A 21,716-nucleotide genomic window follows, 5' to 3' on the forward strand; every position below is an offset into this window, starting at 1 on the left:
ATCAGTGTAGGAAACTGTTTACTACAAAAGTTCCAAAGGACTGGGGATGTAGTTCAGTGATAGGGTGCTTGCCTAGTATGTACCACACAAGATAAATAAATAAATAAATAAGAGCTCAAGTTCCCAGACATCAGCTAAGAGCCAACCTTGCAGAAAGGCCTGCTAAGAATTACAATCTCAGGTCTGCTATATTAACTATTTTCAGCAACTACTATTTAACATTCCTCTTTTTATAATGGTCTCCAATCTCTAAAATCAGTCGTGTTCCCGATCTGTCTATAGACAAGACAGATTCCAAAAATGGAAAAATGACAATACACTCAATATGGCTGAGAAATATATAAGAATGCATGCAAAAGAACCTAGGCCTAATATCTAGTAAAAACTAGTTTTCTATCACAATTCAAATATCTGCTTACATGACAAAACATACTAATGGCACTGCTTTTCAATCTTTGCCTAGCACTGTTGAATACACAGACGCTGGCTGGAGTTATAGCTCAGTGATAGAGCGCTTGCCTGGCATATGTGAGGCACTGGATTCAATTCTCAGCACTACATAAAAAGAAATAAAGGTCCATCAACAACTAAAAAAAAAAAAAATATTTTCACACACACACACACATACACACACACACACACACACACACATACACACACACACACACACACACACACAGATGCATGGCATTACATGACATTAAAGGCCCAATCAAAAGGCCAATACTACTGGGCCCGGTGACCAAGGCCTGTAATCCCAGAGGCTGGGAGGCTAAGGTAGGAGAATCACAAGCTCAAAGCTTAGCAAGGCCCTAAGCAACTTAGTGAGACCTTGTCTCAAAAAAAAAAAAAAAAAAAATTAAAGGGTGGGGGATGTGGCTCAGTGGTAAAGAACCTCTGTGTTCAATCCCTGGTATAAAAAAAGCCAGAACTGGGCTGGGGATGTGGCTCAAGCGGTAGCACGCTCGCCTGGCATGCGTGCGGCCCGCGTTCGAGCCTCAGCACCACATACCAACAAAGATGTTGTGTCCACCGAGAACTAAAAAATAAATAAATAAATAAATATTGAAAAATTCTCTCTCTCTCTCCTCTCTCACTCTCTCTCTAAAAAAAAAAAAAAAAGCCAGAACTGGTACATTCTGTAGAATATTAAAAACAAAATCCACTGGTTTAACTTCTTTTAAATATATTTTTTAAAATTTATTTAGTTATAGATGGACACAATATACCTTTATTTTATTTATTTCTTTTTATGTGGTGCTGAGGCTCAAACCCAGTGCCTCACACACACTAGGCAAGCACTATACCACTGAGCCACAACCCCAACCCTGGTGTAACTTTTAACTGATAACTTAATATCATTCTCTTTGACACATGACACTTTTTGGAAAACTTTCATAAACATTTTCCCATGTATTATAAGCATCAACAAATTCAATAAGATATCTTTGTAATCCCAATTGTTATGGTACATTAAGATCTTTAAGGTAGAGATCACTCCTTCAATGATTAAGGGGAAACATAAGATAAAAATCAAGATTTTATTACTTAAGGCCGTGCGGGGTACATGGCACACTTGGAAGACACACACACACACACACACACACACACACACACACACACACATCAGAAAATGGAGTGGCAGATCCCCAAGCTAACTTATTCGGGTCCAGGAAGTTATCCAAACAGATTTTCCTTGGGGAGTTTTAACTAGTGAGTTTAAATCAAGCAGACATAAGTTCCAATAGGTCACACTGTGACTGACAGGGAATCACATCAGCCTATCTGCACAGCCCCTGCACCTAGTTGTTACCAGGAGGTGGTTGCAGGAGGTGGCTGCAGGAGGTGGTTGCATAAAACAGAAGTCTGGACTGACAACACCAAGGAACTGGGAGGGGATACAGAACTGGAAATTCGGTTAAGGGTGACTGAGCATTGCTTCCAATTAAAATTTTTTTAAAAAATCAATATATATTTGATATGGATGCTGAGGAAACAAAAAATTATAAGAATTCATTACATTATGGTATAAATGTAGCCCCCAAAATGGGTTAATGCCACTATAAAAAGGGCTTGTAGGGCTGGGGTTGTAGCTCAATGGTAAAGCGCTTGCCTCGCATTCGTGAGGCCCTGGGTTCAGTCCCCAGCACCCCATAAAAATAAACAAATAAAAATGAAGATATTGTGTTCATCTACAACTAAAAAAATATATTTTTTTTAAAAAAGGGCTTGTAGGAGTGGGTACACTCTCTTGCCCTTCCACCTTCCACCATCTGTGGATGTAGCAAGGAAGCCCTCACCACATGCCAATACCTTGATCTAGGACTTCCCTGACTCCAGAACTGTGAGAAATAAATTTCTACTTTTTACAAACTACCCAATCAGGTATTCTATTATAGCAACGCAAAATGAACTAAGATACCATTAGACAACCAATTCATTTTTTTTTTAAAGAGAGAGAGAGAGAGGAGAGAGAGAGAGAGAATTTTTAATATTTAGATCGAACCCGGGCCGCACGCATGCCAGACGAGCGCGCTACCGCCTGAGCCACATTCCCAGCCCCACCAATTCATTTTTAATGTTTTTAAATTTTAATTTTCCTTAGACAATAATAGAGGTCTTTATATTAGGATGATATACCTTAAATTCTTTATAAATCATCACAGAAGAGATAAAAATGTTTAACAATCCTAGGTAAAATTCGGCTCCAAATTTGTTCAGGTAAAATAATGATTATTTTGGTATTTGAGAAAGGATGACTGAGCTGAAGTTGTTGCTCAGTGGAAGAGTGCCTGCCTGGGATGCACAAAGCCCTGGGGTTGAAACCTGATATTGCCAGAAAAAAAGGAGAGAATGTTTTTGAAAAACTCTAGACTGTTAATACCCAAATCTCATTAAATCTCCCAATTTTTGTTTTAAAACCTCTTATGAAACATTATTCATATACCCTGGAAATGACACTAGGTGGCATTAGAAACATATTCCTCTTAACAAAAAGAATAACCAAGGGGCTGGGGTTGTGGCTCACTGGTAGAATGCTCACCTAGTATGCGTGAGGCACTGGGTTTGATCCTCAGCACCACATAAAATAAATAAATAAAATAAACGTTAAAAAAAATAACTTATGAGTCAACAAAGAAACCATAATAAAACTTTAAATAAATAAACTCGTGTGTGTGTGTGTGTGTGTGTGTGTGTGTGTGTGTTTGTGTGTTGCTGGGGATCAAACTTAGGGCCTCATGCACACTTAGCAGGCACTCTACCACTGAGCTATACCCTCAGCTCTAAATTACTTTTTTAAAGAGTATCTACATCAGATGACATGTTACTCAGCCTTTCATTGATGTAACCAAATACCTGACAAGAACAACTTAGAGAAGGAAAAGTTATTTTAGCTCACAGTTTGAGAAGTCTCAGTCAACAGTCAACCAACTCCATTTCTCTGGGCCTGAAGTGAGACAGAGCATCACAGCAGAATGGCATGATAGAAGAAAGCTACTCAATTGCAGCCAAGAAAGAAAGAATGCAAGAAGACAGAAGGACAAGATAAAAAACCCTGGGGCTAGGGTTGTAACTTATAAATTAGGCAGTAAGATGAAAATAATAATAATTAATAATTAAATATACTGTGTAGTAAAACTGCCATCACTGCTTTTGAATTTGGGAGCTATTATTGAGTAAAACAAGAGTAACTTGAAGCAAGCACTACAACACCAGAACAGCTGATCTGATAACATGGTTACTAAGAGACTAACAGGCAGGGAACATATACAGCTGAACAAAGATGTTTAAGGCAGGACAGATCAGGATGGTATAAGACTTCATCAAGCTACTCGAAATAGTACGTAATTTAAAACTTATGAACTGCTTATTTCTGGAATTTCCCTATTTTTGTACTACTACTGACCTCAGATAACTTAAACCCTGGAAAGCCAAAGTACAGCTAAGGGGAGACTACTGTAAATCCATACAATGGAATCTTATTCAGTCATAAAGAGGAATAAATTATGTGCTATAATACAGAAAAACTTTAAAAACATGATAAATGAAAAAAGTCACTAGCAACTCAGGAGGCTGAGGCGGAAGGATTATAAGTTTGCAGCCAGTCTCCTCTTAGAGAGGAGGCCCTACACAACTTAGTGAGACCCTATCTCAAAAAAAAAAGGATGGGAATGCGGCTTAGCGGTTAAGTGTCCCTGGGTTCAATCTTCAATAACAAAAGTTGGACACAAAAGGTGGGACTTACTATATGACTTCACTTATATGAATACAGAATAGGTAAATCCCTAGGATCAGAAAGCAGATTGGTGGTTGCCATGGTTGGGATAAGGGTAGCATAAGGAATGACTGTTTAATGGGTAGACAGTTTTCTTCTAGAGTAGTGCAATATTTTAGAACTTTAGGTAGATGGTAGCTGCAAACATTGTGAATGTACTAAATGCTATTAAATGTACACTCTAAAATGATTGATTTTATTTTATATGAATCTCACCTTCTGATATTACCGCATATATATTGTGGTTTTTGTCCAGGTTTACCAATCTCACAACTCACATAGCCCTGTTATTTCTTAAATAACTAAAATAATAAAGTCAAAATATTTGGCGTTGGGCTGGGGATGTGGCTCAAGCGGTGGTGCTCACCTGGCATGCGTGCAGCCCAGGTTCGATCCTCAGCACCACATACAAAGATGCTGTGTTTGCCAAAAACTAAAAAATAAATATTAAAAGAAAATTCTCTCTCTCTTAAAAAAAAAAAAAATTGGCTTTGTGTCCTTAGTTCTTAAAGTAGCTTCAGAACAGCTTCCCAGAGTGATAAAAATGAATTCAGTTTTTTTGTTATAAAGTTGGAATACTTTTAAGCCTTCTTTCATCAATACTTTTAAGCCCTTCTTTCATCAATTCTTTTTTACCCTTCTCCCTAAAGCTATACATAGAAACTAGAATTTCTCTTCCCCAAGGCAGGACACAGAAACAAAAAATACTCTACACCCAACCCACCCTCATCTCCCACACCTTTCTATCTTGGAACTGGCCATAAAGAAATTCTCTGACCTATCTTTTCTGATAGTGCAAGACCCCCATTTCAAAAGGAATCTGGCCTCATACCTAAAAAGGAATGCTACACAGAGAGGCCAAGAAGATTTCTAAACAGACTAGCCTTGCTTGTGGGTTTCCTCCCCTCAGCCTATTAGCATTAGTAACACATTTTGTGTTCAATCACATTTCTAAACAGTTGTCTATGCTTGAGTCATGCATATATAATGAAATCTCTATGAAAAACCAAAGTACAGGGTTTACAGTGTTCCTGGACAGCTAAGCACATGGAAGCGTGGCTTAAAGGAAGAGGAATTCATCCACATGCCAGGAGGATGGCATGCACCAACTCACAGGAGAGGAAGCTCCTGCACTCAGTACACTTCCAGACATCATGTAGTTCCTCATCTATTTATTTGTATCCTTTAAAATGTGTTTATAATTCGATACAACAATTGTCTATGTAACATTTACATTGTATAAAAAATCTAGAAATGATTTAAAGTATATGGAGGCTATACATAAATTATATGTAAATACTGTGCCACTATGTATAAGAAACTTGAGAATCTGCAGATTTTGAAATCTGAGAGATTCCTGGAACAAACTCTCCACAAATACTAAGGACTACTGTACTTACTTCACTTAGCCTAGGCTAGGACTCCACCAACCTTAGTCTAGGAATCCCTTCTATGACACATGACCTCAAAATCAAACACTCTCCTTTAAGTTGGTGGCAGTAGTTCTAAAAGGAGTGTTGTAGAATTAGGTATAGTATTTTTAAGGAAAATGTAGATGCCCAGAACTACCCTTAGACTTTATGAGGGTGCACATCCCATATATTTTTTTTTAAGTTCCAAAGGCTAAATAAGAAGGGGTGGGGCTTTTATAGACATGTGGGGACCAGGTTGGGAAATCTGAATATGGCTTTTATATTAGACACTTTTATTAAATTAACGTTAAACTTTCTGGATCTAATAATATTACAGTAATTTAGGAGACTGTCCTTGATCTTAGAAAAAAATACTTAAGGATACAGTATAATATTGTCCTTGACTTGCTTTGAAATGTCTCAGGAAAAAATTAAATATACATACAGATAAAATAAATATGGCTAAATATTTACAAACTGATCCAGGCAAAGGCTTATATGGATGTTCACTGTACCATTTATTCAATTTTTCTGTAAGTTTGAAATTTTAAAAATAAAAATTTGGGGAAAGGAGAAGTGCCTTAAGGAGAAGTGCCTGGTTCTCTCTACAGCCTAAGAATCCCAAACTTCAGGTAATATTAGGAAATCCCTTGATCAAAAATTCAGCTCTCTTCTTGCTACACAAAGAATACCTCCCCCATCCCCTCTTCCGGGATGAACAAATGGGTAAAACTTTCTATTCCATGGAAGACAAAAGGCTGATAATTCTAAAGTATAGATTAGATTACATTTTAATGGGGGCAAGTTTGCTATTGTACCTTGAAAATTATTATTAGAACCTATTCTAAAGGTCAGAGGGAAGGGTATGAAATTGGCAGAAAATTAATGGGTGCCTTAGGTAGCCAGGCAGAACCATTGAAGGTAAAATGGTATAACTTACAAGGACAGGCAGAAAACAGCATGCCCAGACTATCATACATGCCCTGCTTCTCACACAAAATCCAGGTGAAGAAAAGTCTCATTATTTCATCTAATGTATATTTAAGTACCCACTGTATTTCAAAGATGTTCCCTATCATATATTAAATATGTATACCACAGAGTTGTATATAGAAGCAACACAATGTCACAAAATTTAGAATCATTTCTATTAAAAAAAAAAAGTTCTTTCCCAGGAAATGTATTCATTAACATTACAACCATACTGAATCTTTCCTTGATGCTCACTAATTAGTACCAGTGACAGTGACAGCCTGAGAGAGTCAACAGAATATATTCAATGAAAATTCCAATCTTGTTCCATACTTCACTTTGAGAAATTACTTAAATCCTAAAAAGGAGAATAATATGTAGCAATGACAAATGAAGCTCAAGGGTTTGTTCCCAAAAAAAGCCAACATCCTTACTATCACTTACCAAGCCAGCAGTAAGAGAAGGGGCAGACTGTCCAAGGGACTGATTTCTCATTCGAACCAGGTTTGATGCTTCTCCTGAAGATTGCCAAGTCACCTGTCCCACGCTGCTGTGTACACTGCTGGACAAAGGGAGCAGCTGCTTACCTTCAAACCAAGGGTCAAAAAATATATATGTAATTATTTATTGATAAATAAATGAAAAAACACAGATGCAATGATGTCAAATGGATAAAATCATATTAATACAAAGTAAAGTCTTTCTTATCCATTTTATAATCTATAGTGCATTAAAATGTCCAAATGTCTCGGTGGTAGTGAGAATTCCAAGTAGGACACTGAAATGAATTGACTGTTTTCAGTAATATTCAATAACATGCCAACCTCCTACCTTGATATATACCTAACCATCAGTATGGGAGTTTTCCAATCTCTTCCAATCTACTTGGTTTCTCACTAACTCAGTGCAACATGAGTGGTACAGACAAATTTTCCTAAATAAGTCTGGCCTTGGGATTCAGAAGAGAAACAATCTACACTGCTAGAGAGCAGAAGACTCACTTAGAAGACTTCATGTGCTCAATCCAATTTACTGACTGCCTTAATCTCACTGAAAATTACATGAAAGTTACCTGTAAAGACTGTGTTTTAAAAAAAAGACTAAGTGTCTAGAACCTCAGGAACTTGCCAGCTAACTTGCCACTTTCATCCTTTCTTCACAACATTCTTCGCATTGCTGCTAGTGGTGTAACCAAAATAAATGTAGTGGTATAATTTCCTTCCCTAAAAACTTCTGTTGGCTCTCTACTATTTAAAGAATTAAGCCAAATAATTAATTATTTAAAGAATTAACATCATAAAAAGACCCCCATAGATCAAGATTACTTCCTGGCCTCATCTCCTTCCACTCTTTTTCACACCCATTCACTCATTCAGCTTCAGCATTATGCCTAGTACTTTCAATTGGCTTAATTTTAACCACCTAATTCACTTAAATCTTCCTGTGCCAGCAAAATCCTAGTTATTTACAGTTTTCTTGTTTTTGCTACAAACAAAATATGAGATATCTCATTTGGACAGCAATTTGGCAAAAACTAAACAAAAACAACTAAGATGCAGGAGAAAGACTAAGAACTTCACTTTGTCATGATACATATTTTTTTCTTTTTTTTTTAATGTTTTATTTTTTAGTTTTCGGTGGACACAACATCTTTATTTGTATGTGGTGCTGAGGATCGAACCTCGCGCTGCATGCATGCCAGCCAAGCGTGCTACCACTTGAGCCACATCCCCAGCCCTGATACATGTTTTTATACTCAAATTTTTTTTAAAAAATGAGTCTGTTTTACTTTTTTTTTCACTTTTTTTTTAGATGCTAATGAACCTTTATTTTATTCATTTATTTATATGTGGTTCTGAGAATTGAACCCAGTGCCTCACACATGCTAGGCAAGTGATCTACCACTGAGCCACATGCCCAGCCCTGTTTTACTTTTAATCAAAAAAATAATGTGATACATTTTTTAAAAATCTAGTTATCTTTCAAGTCTCCTTTCAAATGTACCCTTTACTGGGAAGCCTCTCCATAAAATTCTCACAAGAAATCATATTAGGGCTGGATGTCACTCAGTGGTACAGCACTCGCCTGGTATGCACATGGCCCTTGGTTCAATCTGCAGCATCAAAAAAATAATGATGAAGGGGCTGGGGCTATAGCTCAGTGGTAGAGTGTCTGCCTTGCATGTGTGAGGCACTGGGTTTGATCCTCAGCACCACATAACAATGAATAAAATAAAGATATTGTGTCCATCTACAACTAAAAAATATTTAAAATAATAATAATAATAATAGTTCTCAACTCAAAATTTTCACAAACCTATAGTAAAGCCTGCATACCTGCCTTCTGAACTTCATTTTGCAAATATTACATAATCCTATAAACAACCTGCCAACTCATCACCTATATATTCTAAAGGAAAGCTAGTTTGTTGACTCATCCTACCCACATATAAAAGGCTAGTATCATCATATCCCTCTTCAAAGTAAGAGCCTGCTAGATAAAAAGGTTCATACAACTTTAGTAGAACCCAATTTGAGCACAGAGCAGTAAGAACTTGAAACACAAATGACAAAGACTGACAAGAATTTTTTTTCATATTAACAACATTATATTATTTATTTTTTATGTGGTTCTAAGGATCAAACCCAGTGCCTCACGCATGTTAGGCAAGCACTGTACCACTGAGCTACAACCCCAGCCCCAACTGCCAAGAATTTGAGGAAAATAAACAACATAAAATAAAAGAAATATTATGTACAAACAAAACTAGCCTTTTAGTAAAACAAATAATACAGAAAAAAAGAAAATCTTAAAAATCCTAATTACTATTCTTAGAATAATTCAAGAGGTTATTGAATAAAACATTTCCAATTAAAGATAGCAGAGTGAGGGTTGAGGGTGTAGCTCAGTGGAAGAGGGTGTGCTTAGCATGAATGAGGACCTGGGTTCTAGCCCCAATACCAAAAAAAAAAAAAAAAAAAAAAAAAAAAAGTAGCAGAGTGAGCACATGATTTTATCTTTTGTCCTCCAGGCTATACCAAAACAGACAGACAGAAACTAACTGACTATTTAGAGGTGAAATTATTTTTTAAAAGGGCTATGGTTATAGCTCAGTGGTAGAGCATTTGTGTAGCACACATGAGGCCTGGGTGCCTCTCCCCCAAAACAAAACAATTTTATAAACAAATAAAATACATATGTTTTGGAGAGTGGTTGTTTTAGTTTTGTTTTCATATTTTGTTTTCTTTTGGAGAGGAGGATCTAAGGTAAATAGATAGATCAGAACCAATGAAACTGGAAAGATACAAGCTATAATAAGCATAGGGGAGGCTGTAGTTAAGAGGGGTATTGGGGCTAGGGTTGTAGCTGAGTTGGTACAGTGTTTGCCTTGCATGTGTGAGGTACCGGGTTCAATTCTCAGCACTACATAAAAACAATAAATAAAAAGGTATTATGTCTGTCAACAACTAAAAAAAAAAATTTTTTAAAAGAGGGGTGTTAGTTTGTTCTGCAAAATCTTAGGTTCAGTACTCAGAAATGAAAATACCTAAGAAGGCATAAAGCAAGACAAAATGCTGAAATCAGATTATATGCAAATTCTATAGACAGAAGAGTCAAACCCAACTCCATTTCCACAGTGTAGAACCTAGTAGTCACATAATTACAGGATAGAAGGGATTTAGCATTTCAGAGTAAAAGACTGGACTCTGGTTGGTAGATGATCAAAGGAAAAAGATTTAATCCAAATAATAATGAACTTTTAAAAATTTTAATTCAAAAATCCATTCATTCATGGTCAATTAGAAGATAATCACATCTCTAAAAGATGAGAATTCTATAGAACAGAAACAAGAATTGTCTATATAGATAATTGGCAAAGTAAAAATTTCAATACAAGAGTGAGAAAATAAAACCAAAGGAATAACCCTAAAATGAACTGAAAGAAATAGAAACTGAAAATTGTTTACTATTAAACAAAGGAATATGATAGGATTACATTTTCTTCTCTACTTAACTAACATTTTTAGCTATGGTCAAAGGATAGACTCTCCTTTTTTCATATTCTGTTATACTAAAATTATGCTACATTTTAATTGCCTTCTATTTAGACCAAAATTTCTTTGTATATTTTTTTCCCTTGAATTTTGTAATTGCCTTTTCATTGAAGAATATGGGGAAGCATATGGACTTAGGTTTGGTGAATGGAGAGAAAAAGAAAATCAAAAGGAGAAAAGAGATGTGAAATCTACATAAGAGGAGAGAGAAATCAGATTGAGGGGGAATGTAGCCAGAAGCACTGGTGAACCAAGAAATACCTATCAGTTCAGGTGGTTAGCATTTAGAGTCCATGAAGAAGATATAAGGATAGAAAACAGTCTTACCTAGGAGTGTTCCATACAAGACTAGCAAAGAAGAGGCTGTCAAAATACTCAGTTGATACAACTTTAAATATTAACAACAAAGTCCCACATTTCTTTTTGTTTGTTTTGTTGTTATTGTTGGGTTTTGTTTGCTTTCATTTTCTGGTTGTTGTTGTGGGGTTTAAACCCAGGGCCTTATGCATGTAAAACATGCTCTCTACCACTCAGTCTCCCACATTCAGACAAAATCAGATATGTACCTGACAGAGAACTGGTCAGACTTCCTCTCCGCAACTTACAGTCATCCTGACTAAGTTGTCGCTGGAGTTTAGCTTTTCCAGTAGATGAAAAGATGTCAGGATTACTGAGCTTCCTGAAGAGCAGGGGACTAAGTCCAGTTACCACATCCTTCAAAGAAAAAAAAAAGAGTAAAACATTATAGTTTTTTAGTCACTTTCCTGAAGTATAAGAACTTTACACTGAACATCTCTACAACATTCATTATTTAAAAAGTGTCAGTATTTTATATTTCCCACTCAATAGCTAAAGCCGGAAACATAGTTCCCTTAATAAAAGCCTGGTATGCTTTGCAAGGACATGGAATTTTTTCTTTTCTTTTCTTTTCTTTTTAACCAGGGATTGAACCTAGAGGCACTTAACCACTGAGTCACATCCCCAGCCCTTAATTTTTTTTTTTTAAGATAGGGCCTCAGGGGCTGGGGCTATAGTTCAGTGGTAGAGCACCTGCCTTGCATGTGTAAGGCACTGGGTTCAAGCAAAGAAAGGAAGGAAAGAAGGAAGGAAGGAAGGAAGGAAGATGTGTCCATCTACAACTAAAAAATATATATTAAAAAAAATAATAGGGGGGCTGGGGATGTGGCTCAAGCTGTAACGCGCTTGCCTGGCATGCGCCGCGGGGCACTGGGTTCGATCCTCAGCACCACATAAAAATAAAATAAAGATGTTGTGTCCACCGAAAACTGAAAAATAAGTATTTTTAAAAAAATTCTCTCTCTCTCTCTTAAAAAAAAAATAGGGTCTCACTAAGTTGCTTGGTTAGGGCCGGCCTTGACCTTACAGTCTTCCTGCCTCAGCCTCCCAAGCCACTGGGACAAGGGATACTGATTATGAAATGACAAAGGAAAAATAGAGAAGGCTCACAAAATGACATAAAACTTCTAATTATATTTATCTACTTACTTTTCTTCTTTTAATCACACTCTTCCCATATCCAGTAAAGTTTTTTGGTGTTTGTTGTTGTTGTTTTTGACAGGATCTTACTATGTTGCCTAAGATGGCATGGACTCAAGCAATCCTCCAGCCTCAGCCTCCCAAGTAGCTGGGAATACAGGCACAGGCCACTACATCTGGGTTTAGTTTTTTGTGTGTGGTTTATTTAGTTAGTTAGTTAGTTAGTTAGTTTTAGGTGGACATAATATCTTTTTTTTTTTAATGAGAGAGAATTTTTCTTTTTAATATTTTATTTTTTAGTTTTCGACGGACACAACATTTTTATTTGTATGTGGTGCTGAGGATCGAACCCTGGCCGCACGCATGCCAGGCGAGCACGCTATGGCTTAAGCCACATCCCCAGCCCAATCTTTATTTTATTTTTATGTGGTGCTAAGGGGTCAAACCCAGTGCCTCATGCATGCCCGGCAAGTGCGCTACCACTTGAGCCACATCCCAGCCCCTGTGTTTTTTTTCTTAATATTTATTTTTTAGAAGTAGTTGGACACATACCTTTACTTTATTTATTTTTATTTGTGGTGCTGAGGATCAAACCCAGCCCCTCGCACATGCTAGGCAAGCGCTCTACCACTGAGCCACAACCCCAACCCAATGGGTTTAGTTTTTAAATAAATCATCAAATAGCAGGCCTTCCTTTATCTATTATGCAAAGTTAGAAATACCACTAATATTCAATTAGTCGTAAATGAAAACTTAGAGCTTTATTCAGATGCCTATAATAAAAGCCAATATGTTTTCAAACAAAAAAGTATAAAAATACTATGGAGAAGATAGAGACAATATGAAATACTGACAGAGTTTCCCTTTTGCCTCATTTTAGTCTTGTTCATCCACTGTACCCCAATGCCTTTTCCTCCTCACTCAGTAAACAATATACAACATCATCAAGATATGGATGTTTTAAAGGGAAATCCTACCTTTTAACAGTATTAACTGGTAGAAAAATTAGACAAATGAGGCACATCTCCAGAAAGGTAGCTACTGTGGTTTGGATATGGTTTGCTCCCCAAAGGTTCACATGATGGAAGCTTGATCTTCAATGTGGCTATGCTGAGAAGCAGTGGAACCTTTAAGAGTTGGGGGGCTAGTGGGCAGTAAGTAGGTCCTTGGGAGTACTCCTGCCATTAAGAAGGACTAATGTAGTTCTACAAGGAACCTGGTTAGTTCCCTCAAGAGTGAGTTGCTATAAAAAGAGCAAGCCTGGCCCCTAAAACTTTCTGGCTTCCTATTTCACTGTTATTTCCCTCTCACATGTACTCCCACCATGAAGCCCTCCATTATGCTTTAATGTAGGCAAAAAGCCCTCAACAGAATAAGCAGATGAACCTAGATCTCCAAAACAGTAAGTTAAATAAACCTCTTTTTTTATAAAGTTCCCAGGCTTGGGTATTTTGTTATAGGAACATAAGATGGACTGTTAAAGAAGCTATAACAAACAGATAAGTAGTGAGTGCATTACTAGATATTATAGGGACAAAATAAGAAGTCTAAGAAACAACTGATACCTATGTCATCCAGCATTTTAAAAAGAAGATTCAGGACTGGGGTATAGCACGTACCTAACAACCAAGAGGCCACTGAGTTCAATCCAAAGGAAGAAAAAGAAAGAAGAGAAGGACAGAAAGGGAGAAAGGAAGACTCAAGTAACCGGCACCACGGAATACTAAAAGCCACAGAGGAAAAAAATGGGAAAATGTCCACTTCTCTAAGACAGATGAAAGAGAAGAAAATCTCTAAGGTCATATGTTGATTCACGAGTTCATAAACATGGGAAAATCCGAATATTGGTTGGTGGTGACCATCCAGAACATAATTTACCAATGTTCAAGCACAAAACATGGATAAAAGGATAAAGGTAAAGTTGAGACACTGAATCATCAAAGTCTCCCACGTGTCTAGGCAACTACAGTGGAAGTAAGCAGTGATAAAAGTAAATTGGAAACAGTAGTTAATGAGGCAAAATATATCAAGAGAGCAACATATACTTCTACCACTTGGTGTGTCAAGGTTGAAATAATTCCTATGAATCAATGAGAAACCATGGAAGGAAGCTGGGTTTAGGCAACAACACTGGTAACCCTCAACAGAGAGCTGCTCTCTCACTGCCTGGTAGAGGGAAGTAAAGAGGTCTTGGAAGATGCCAAACTAGAGTGGATATTCTGTATGAAAGCAATGTGGAGAAGGAAAAGTTTCATCCCAGAAGAACTTACAACTGAGCTACAAGAAAGAACCAGCATCATCTATACAGTGCGGCAGGCATCCAATCAGTCTTCACCAAAGAAGAAAGAACAACCAAGAGAGGACTCAGTCGGCATCAATTAAGAGAAAAATATATCCTTTTCAATCTCTCTAGTCCCTATTGGGACATACCAAAGAAAAGAAGCCAGAAAACAGAGGGAAGAAAAAAAATGAAAGAATGGATCATGACCTTTCTTATTCCTAATCTCTTCTGTCAAAACCTGGCAAAGGGAAGAAAATTTAAATTAGATAAGAAATTTAACTTTAAAGCTAGACTGTCTTTTTAACTTTTGCTGAAAGTATATTACTCGTTGCACAGATATACACATACCTAAGCATATAACTCAGTGAATTTTCACAAAGTGAACATACCCATGTAACCAGCATCAAGATTAAAAGAAAAGGCTAGGATTATGGCTCAATGGTTGAGCACTTGTCTGGCATGTGTGAGGCACTGGGTTCAATTCTCAGTACCATATGTAAGTAAATAAATAAAGGTCCATCAATAACTAAATACATATGTATATATTTATATACTTTTTCAAAGATTAAAAGAAAGATATAATCAGCATCCCAAAAAGCCCCCTTGTGCTTTCTTCTAATCACTATCCCTGATCCCCCCCACACCCCAGGGGATCTCAGACTTTTTTTTTTCTTAGTTTTCAGTGGACACAACATCTTTATTTTATTTTTATGTGGTGCTGAGGATCGACCAGTGCCCTGCGCATGCCAGGCGAGCGCGTTATCACTTGAGCCACATCCCCAGCTCGGAATCTCAGACTTTTAACAGGATAAATAATTATACAAAGTCCAAAAACTTGATATGAATGTAATCACTCAAAATGAACTCTTTTGCATCTTGCTTCTTATACTCAACTAGACTGAAGCTTTTTTTTAATATGTATTTAGTTGTAGATAAACACACATTATCTTTATTTATTTTTATGTGGTGCTGAGGATCGAACCCAGTGCTTCACACATGCAAAGCAAGCACTTTACCACTGAGCTACAGCCCAGCCCCAGACTGAAGCTTTTTAAAAATGTTTTTGTTGTTGTTTTTAGTTGAAGATGAACACAATTCCTTATATTTATTTATTTATTTTTATGTGGTGCTGAGGATCGAACTCAGTGCCTCACACATGCTAGGCAAGCAGCTCTACCACTGAGCTACAACTCCAGCCCCCTAGACTGAACTTTTTAAAAATAAGTATTTTGTTAATTGTCAATGGATCTTTATTTATTTTTATGTGGTGCTGAGAATCGAGCCCTGTGCCTTACACATACTAGACAAGTGCTCTACCACTGAGCCATGACCCCAGCCCTAGACTTAACTTTTTAAAATAGCAGAGCATTACTGAATTTACTTCAAAGTAATCAAAGGACACTAGAAAACAAAGCAAGTAAGACCAAACCACATGTAGCCCTAGAGAAAGAAAAGAAGCATGAGAAGAACTTCCTTACTAACTTCCACCCTTATTTCTTAAAGTTTTCTACATTTCTAATCCCTTATGAGGTCCAGCAAACCTACAGGTTTTGTTGTTCAATGGGATACTATTGTACACTTATAAGAAGCTCTTCTTTTCTGCTTAAATTAGATTATATTGTTTTCTCTCATTTCTGTAGTCAAATGATTCTTTTTTTAATATTTTTTAAGTTGTAGATTGACACACAATATCTTTATTTATTTTTATGTGGTGCTGAGGATTGAACCCAGTGCCTCATACATGCAAGGCAAGCGCTTTACCACTGAGCTGCAGCCCCAGCCCCCAAACGATTCTTAAAATAGAGAGTTAAGGAGAAAAAGGCAACAAGAGTGACTTTCAGTTTTCTGGCTGGGGTGGTATGCTTATAGCAGCAAGAGAATACAGAAGGAAAAACAAGTTTACAAATAAAACACTGCTATGGCAATAGTAAATATTAGCAAACCTATAAATTACAGCAGTTTTCTAACAACCATTAGGGGAACTATAAATGTTTAGTACAAAAGAAAGAAAACCAAAGGAAACATGAATAATTCTCTTCTTGCCTAAAACAGTGATTCTAAATGTGTGGTCCCAAAACCAGCTTGAACTTGTTCTCAATCCTCATCCCAGATCTACTAAATCAAAAATTTCAGTGGAGGGGCTGGGGTTGTGGCTCAGCAGTAGAGCACTCGCCTAGTGCATGCAGGGCCCTGGGTTTGATCCTAAGCACCCCATAAAAATAAATAAATTAAAGGTATTATGTTCAACTACAACTAAAAAATAAATAAATATTTTTTAAAAAATTCCAGTGGAGAGTCCAGAGATCTGTTTCAACAAGCCATCCAGGTGATTCTGAAGCACACCAAAGTTTGAGAGCAACAAGACTAAATCAACAACTTGCTATATGATGCCACCATACAGAAGTTGATCAACTGTGAGAAATCAGCCACAAATTATTTGAAATTGATAATCAAGTATTCAGGTTTGCAACTGGTTTACTTTCCAAATTAAATGAATGTAAGTGCTATGATCTAAATGCTTACATCTCCTTAAAATTCATTCACTGAAATCCTAACCCCTACGGAGACTCTGGGAAGTGATTAAGTCATGTGATCACAGCTTCATGAATGAGATTAGAGCCCTTACAAATGAGGCCCAGGAGAGAAGGCACTATCTGCGTAAGAGAAAGTTGTCCTCACCAGAGACCAAAATTGTCAGCACCTTGATCTTGGATTTATCAGCCTCTAAAATTATAAGTAATAAATTTATATTGTTTATAAGCTACCCAGTTTATGGAATTTTGTGATAGTAGCCCAAATATATTAATACAGCAGGTTTGGAGTAAATCCTACAAAAGTCAATTCACTTGTATGATAACATTGTTTTTATTTGCAGGGAGAGTTAACTAGGGATTGAACCCAGAGACACTTAATGGCTCAGCTATATCCCCAGCCCTTTTTATTTTTGAGACAAGTCTCACTAAGTTGTTCAGGGCCTCTCTAAGTTGCCGAGGCTGGCTTTGAACCAGCAATCCTCCTGCCTTGGCCTCCCAAATTGCTAGGTTATAGGCTTGTGCCACATACCCATTTGGTAACATTCTTTCTGAAGTGAGATTTTTTTTTTAAAGGTGGAATTAGAGCTAGCAAGCCAGGAATTATATATATATATATAGCCTGTATTTCTATATTGTAGTAATAATGTGTCTATTATATACCATGTAAATTTCATGCTTTAAAAAATTAAATTCCTAGACTGCATAATCTCTCCATGTTCCTTCCAACTCTTAGAGTTTACTTCTTTTTCTTTTAACTCAATACTACTGAATTGTGGATATTTTTCCTATTGCTGTACATAGTCCTCACAGACTTTCCCACCCGTTGGCTCAGAACCATCTCCCTCCTCCAAATCTCAGACTAATTTTACCCACAAGCCTAGCAGTATACTTACATTATGCTATCAAGGATAGGATTCCAAGTAGGCAAAAAATTCACAGCTGAAAATAGGAGTATACACATTAAAAACTTGTCAGGTTGAAAAAAATGGGTTAACTCTCTTTGGAAGCTGACTTTTCCCATATGACTAGCAATCCAATTGGTAAAGAGAACTCTACACCTGTGGCAAAACCTATCCTGCCAAGAGTCAAACTCCACCACATTTATCAGAGTCCATTCTCTTAATCCATATCAAAAAGCCTCTGCATGATATCCACATGCAAAATAAATGAACCTTGACCCATACTTCAAGCATATCAGCACAACATGCAAAAATTACTCTAAATGGATTATAAAGAAAACTTAAAAGTATAAAACTTTCAAAAGAAAATTTTTAAAAAAATATTTAACTCTGGGCTGGGGTTGTAGCTCAGTGGTGGAGTGCTTGCCTAGCAAGTGTGAGGCACTGGGTTTGATCCTCAATGCCACACAAAAAAATAAATGAAATAAAGGTATTGTGTCCATCCACAACATATACATACATATATTTAAAAGAAATTTAACTTTGACGTAGGTAAAATTCTTGGGACATAACACACAATTTTAAAAATAATGACTATATAAATTAAACATCTGCAAATTTTAAAACTTCTGCTCTTCAAAAAAGGCTTAAAAAAGAAAACAAATAAAAAACAAGGTCAAAATGTTTGCAAAACATGCCTGGTAAATGACAGTCAGTCAGTATATATAGATCTCTCACAAGCCAATAATAAAAAAAGAAACAAGCCAATAAAAACATGCCACAAAAGATTGAGTAGACAATTCAACAAAGTATAGCAAATGAATATATGAAACTATCCTCAACATTATTCATTATTAAGGAAATACAAATTAAAATAAAACCAGAGTATAGCAAATGAATATATGAAACTATCCTCAACATTATTCATTATTAAGGAAATACAAATTAAAATAAAACCAGAGTATAGCAAATGAATATATGAAACTATCCTCAACATTATTCATTATTAAGGAAATACAAATTAAAATAAAACCAGAGGGGCTGGAGTTGTGGCACTAGCCTAGTGTGAGGCACAGGTTTGATCCTCAGCACCACATAAAAACATTAAAAATAAAATAAAGGTATTGTGCCCATCTACAACTAAAACATATATATATATATATATATATATATATATATATATATATATATATATATATATATAAAAACAAAACAAAACCAGAGATAACACCAGCAAAATGGTATACTACAGTTCCAAATTCTCATCTTCCCACAAAAACACCGAAAAACAAGCAGAACTATCAGAACCAAGGTTTACAAGTAATCAAGAGAAAGGTGAATTAAGAAGTCAATTTTAAAAGCCCAGCAGAGCGGTATTTGTCTACAACCAACTACTTGGGAGGCAGAGACAAGAGGATTGAAAATACAAGGCAGCCTGGGCAATATAGTGCAATCTCAAAAAAAAAAAAAAAAGTCAATTTAATAGAGAAGCTTTGTGGGATTTTTAATTTGCTCCTCCTTGGCATGATGCTCTGAGTGTGGGACCCTGGTCCCTGGTTCTGAACATAAATGAGTTTATGGATTTTTTGTTTTGTTTTGTTTTGTTGGGGGGGTTTGGTTTTGTTTTGTTTTTGGTACCAGGGATTAAACCCAGGGGTGCTTAACCACTGAGCAACATTCCCAGCCCTTTATTTTAATATGGTATTTAGAGACAGGTCTCAATAAGTTACTTTGGGCCTCGATAAATTGCTGTGGTTGACTTTGAACTTGCGATCCTCCTGCCTCAGCCTCCCGAACCACTGGGATTACAGATGTGTGTCACCATGTCCAGCAGTTTGTGTTTGTTTTAACTTGTCTGGGGGACCTATCTAAAGAGCAAGGTGGGGGGCTGGGGATGTGGCTCAAGCGGTAGCGCGGTCGCCTGGCATGCGTGCGGCCCGGGTTTGATCCTCAGCACCACATACAAACAAAGATGTTATGTCTGCCAAGAACTAAAAAATAAATATTAAAAATTCTTTCTCTCTCTCTCTCTCTCTCTCTCTCTCTCTCTCTCTCTCTCTCTCTCTCTCTCTCTCTCCCCTCTCTCACTCTCTCTTTAAAAAAAAAAAAAAAAAGGGGCTGGGGATGTGGAAGCGGTAGCGCGCCGAGAACTAAAAAATAATAAATATTTTTTAAAAAATTTAAAAAAAAAAAGAGCAAGGTGGTCTTCTCATTATACCTCAGAACCTGATCAAAGTGAAAACACTGAAAGGTAATCCAAACACCCAAAGCCATCTGGAGCAAAAAATTATAACTGAGACATAAAACAGACCACTTAATGTCTGCAAGAACAGAAAAGAACTTCTTTGGAAAAATAGAGCAATCTAAAATACCTGAATATTCTATGTAATTTAGAAAGTCATGTGCATATTCCGGCAAACTATACATTGAGGAAAGACCTAAAAAGACCTTAATCTTTCAGACTGCTCTTCAGGATCAAGGATGCAAATCTGGCTAAGTATTGAAGTAAAATCCCAGCAAAAAGTAAATCTATAAGACTGGCAGAAGTTTGTGTGTGTGTCTGTGTGTGTGTGTGTGTATGCGCGCGCATGTGCACATACACGTGCACATGTGTGTTTGGCCAGCTCCTGGTAATCAAGAAAATCTAAACATGACAAAAAAAACAAATTTTAATGACCAAATATGAAAAAGATTGGGAAAATGCATTACATAGATTACTACAGCCTTCAACAATCAGCAGAAACCAGAAAGTAAATGGGGAGAAGCTGATTTCCAAAGTTATCAATATTCAAATGTCCAATTTTCAACAAAAATCACAAGGCAAACAGAACATTAAAATATGACTCATTCAAAGGAACAAAATAAGGCAAGTGTCAAGGCACATGCATGAAGTTCCAGTTTCTGGGGGAAGGAGTGCCTAAAGTAGGAAAAAAAGTCACTACAGACACATCAATATACTAATTAGAATTATATAATTATTTGTAGAATTAAAAATAAATGGGGTTGGGGCTGTAGCTCAGTTGCAAAGTGCTAGCCTAGCATGTGTGAGGCACTAGGTTCAATTCTCAGCACCACATAAAAATAAACAAATAAAATAAATGCATTCTGTCCACTTATAACTACAAAAAAAATTTAAAACAAGAAGAAATGTACATTAAAAAGGAGAACATATAATATATAATGGCTGTATAATCTGACAATATAGATATAGGTCAACCACAAAATGTAGGTGGAGAAAGAATGTCAACAGCATATTAACAAATCAGCAGTTTTCAGTCAACATTATTGGAGGTAACAGTATTGCCACTGGAAACTGCTGCATATTTAATGGATAATAAAGCAAATGAATAATGCATGGATACTCTTAACTATATTCCAAAATATAAAGAAGTGCAAGATAGTGATCACTTTTTAAGTCAAGGTAATAATTACTTTTAAAGGGAAGAAGAAGCTGTGATGTGATGAGGCACAGAGAGAGGAGTTTCTGAATGACTGACAAAGTTCTTCTTGACCTGGTTAGGGATTCTAAAGATATGTTTATCTTATGATCCACTAAGTCATGTATCTGTTTTTGGTACTTTTCTGTACTTCTTATATTTTTACAATAAAAAGCTTTTAAAAAGGAAAGGAAGAATCTTAAAAATATATGTTCTGCTAAAAAAGTAAGAGATATTCTGACATAAATTTACAGAGGAGGGGCTGGGATGTGGCTCAAGTGGTAGCGCGCTCGCCTGGTGTGCGTGAGGCACTGGGTTCGATTCTTAGCACCATATAAAAATGAAATAAAGAT

The 21,716-nt window shown here is 36.5% G+C and overlaps 1 protein-coding gene across 10 annotated transcripts in view; it reads right to left on the reverse strand.

The window, feature by feature from the left end:
• MAST2 (microtubule associated serine/threonine kinase 2) overlaps positions 1-21,716 on the reverse strand; it is a 181,433-nt gene that overhangs the window by 143,416 nt on the left and 16,301 nt on the right. For all 10 annotated transcript variants that reach the window (XM_081307162.1, XM_081307163.1, XM_081307168.1 and 7 more), the window contains exons 2-3: positions 11,282-11,429; positions 7,105-7,247 (exon numbers count right to left, since the gene is read on the reverse strand). In XM_081307162.1, coding sequence (XP_081163288.1) covers positions 7,105-7,247; positions 11,282-11,429 — 291 coding nt within the window. The remainder of the gene's footprint in view (positions 1-7,104; positions 7,248-11,281; positions 11,430-21,716) is intronic.

This window comes from Spermophilus citellus, assembly GCF_964194105.1.
Source record: "Spermophilus citellus genome assembly, chromosome: 9".
Classification (NCBI taxonomy): Eukaryota; Metazoa; Chordata; class Mammalia; order Rodentia; family Sciuridae; genus Spermophilus; species Spermophilus citellus.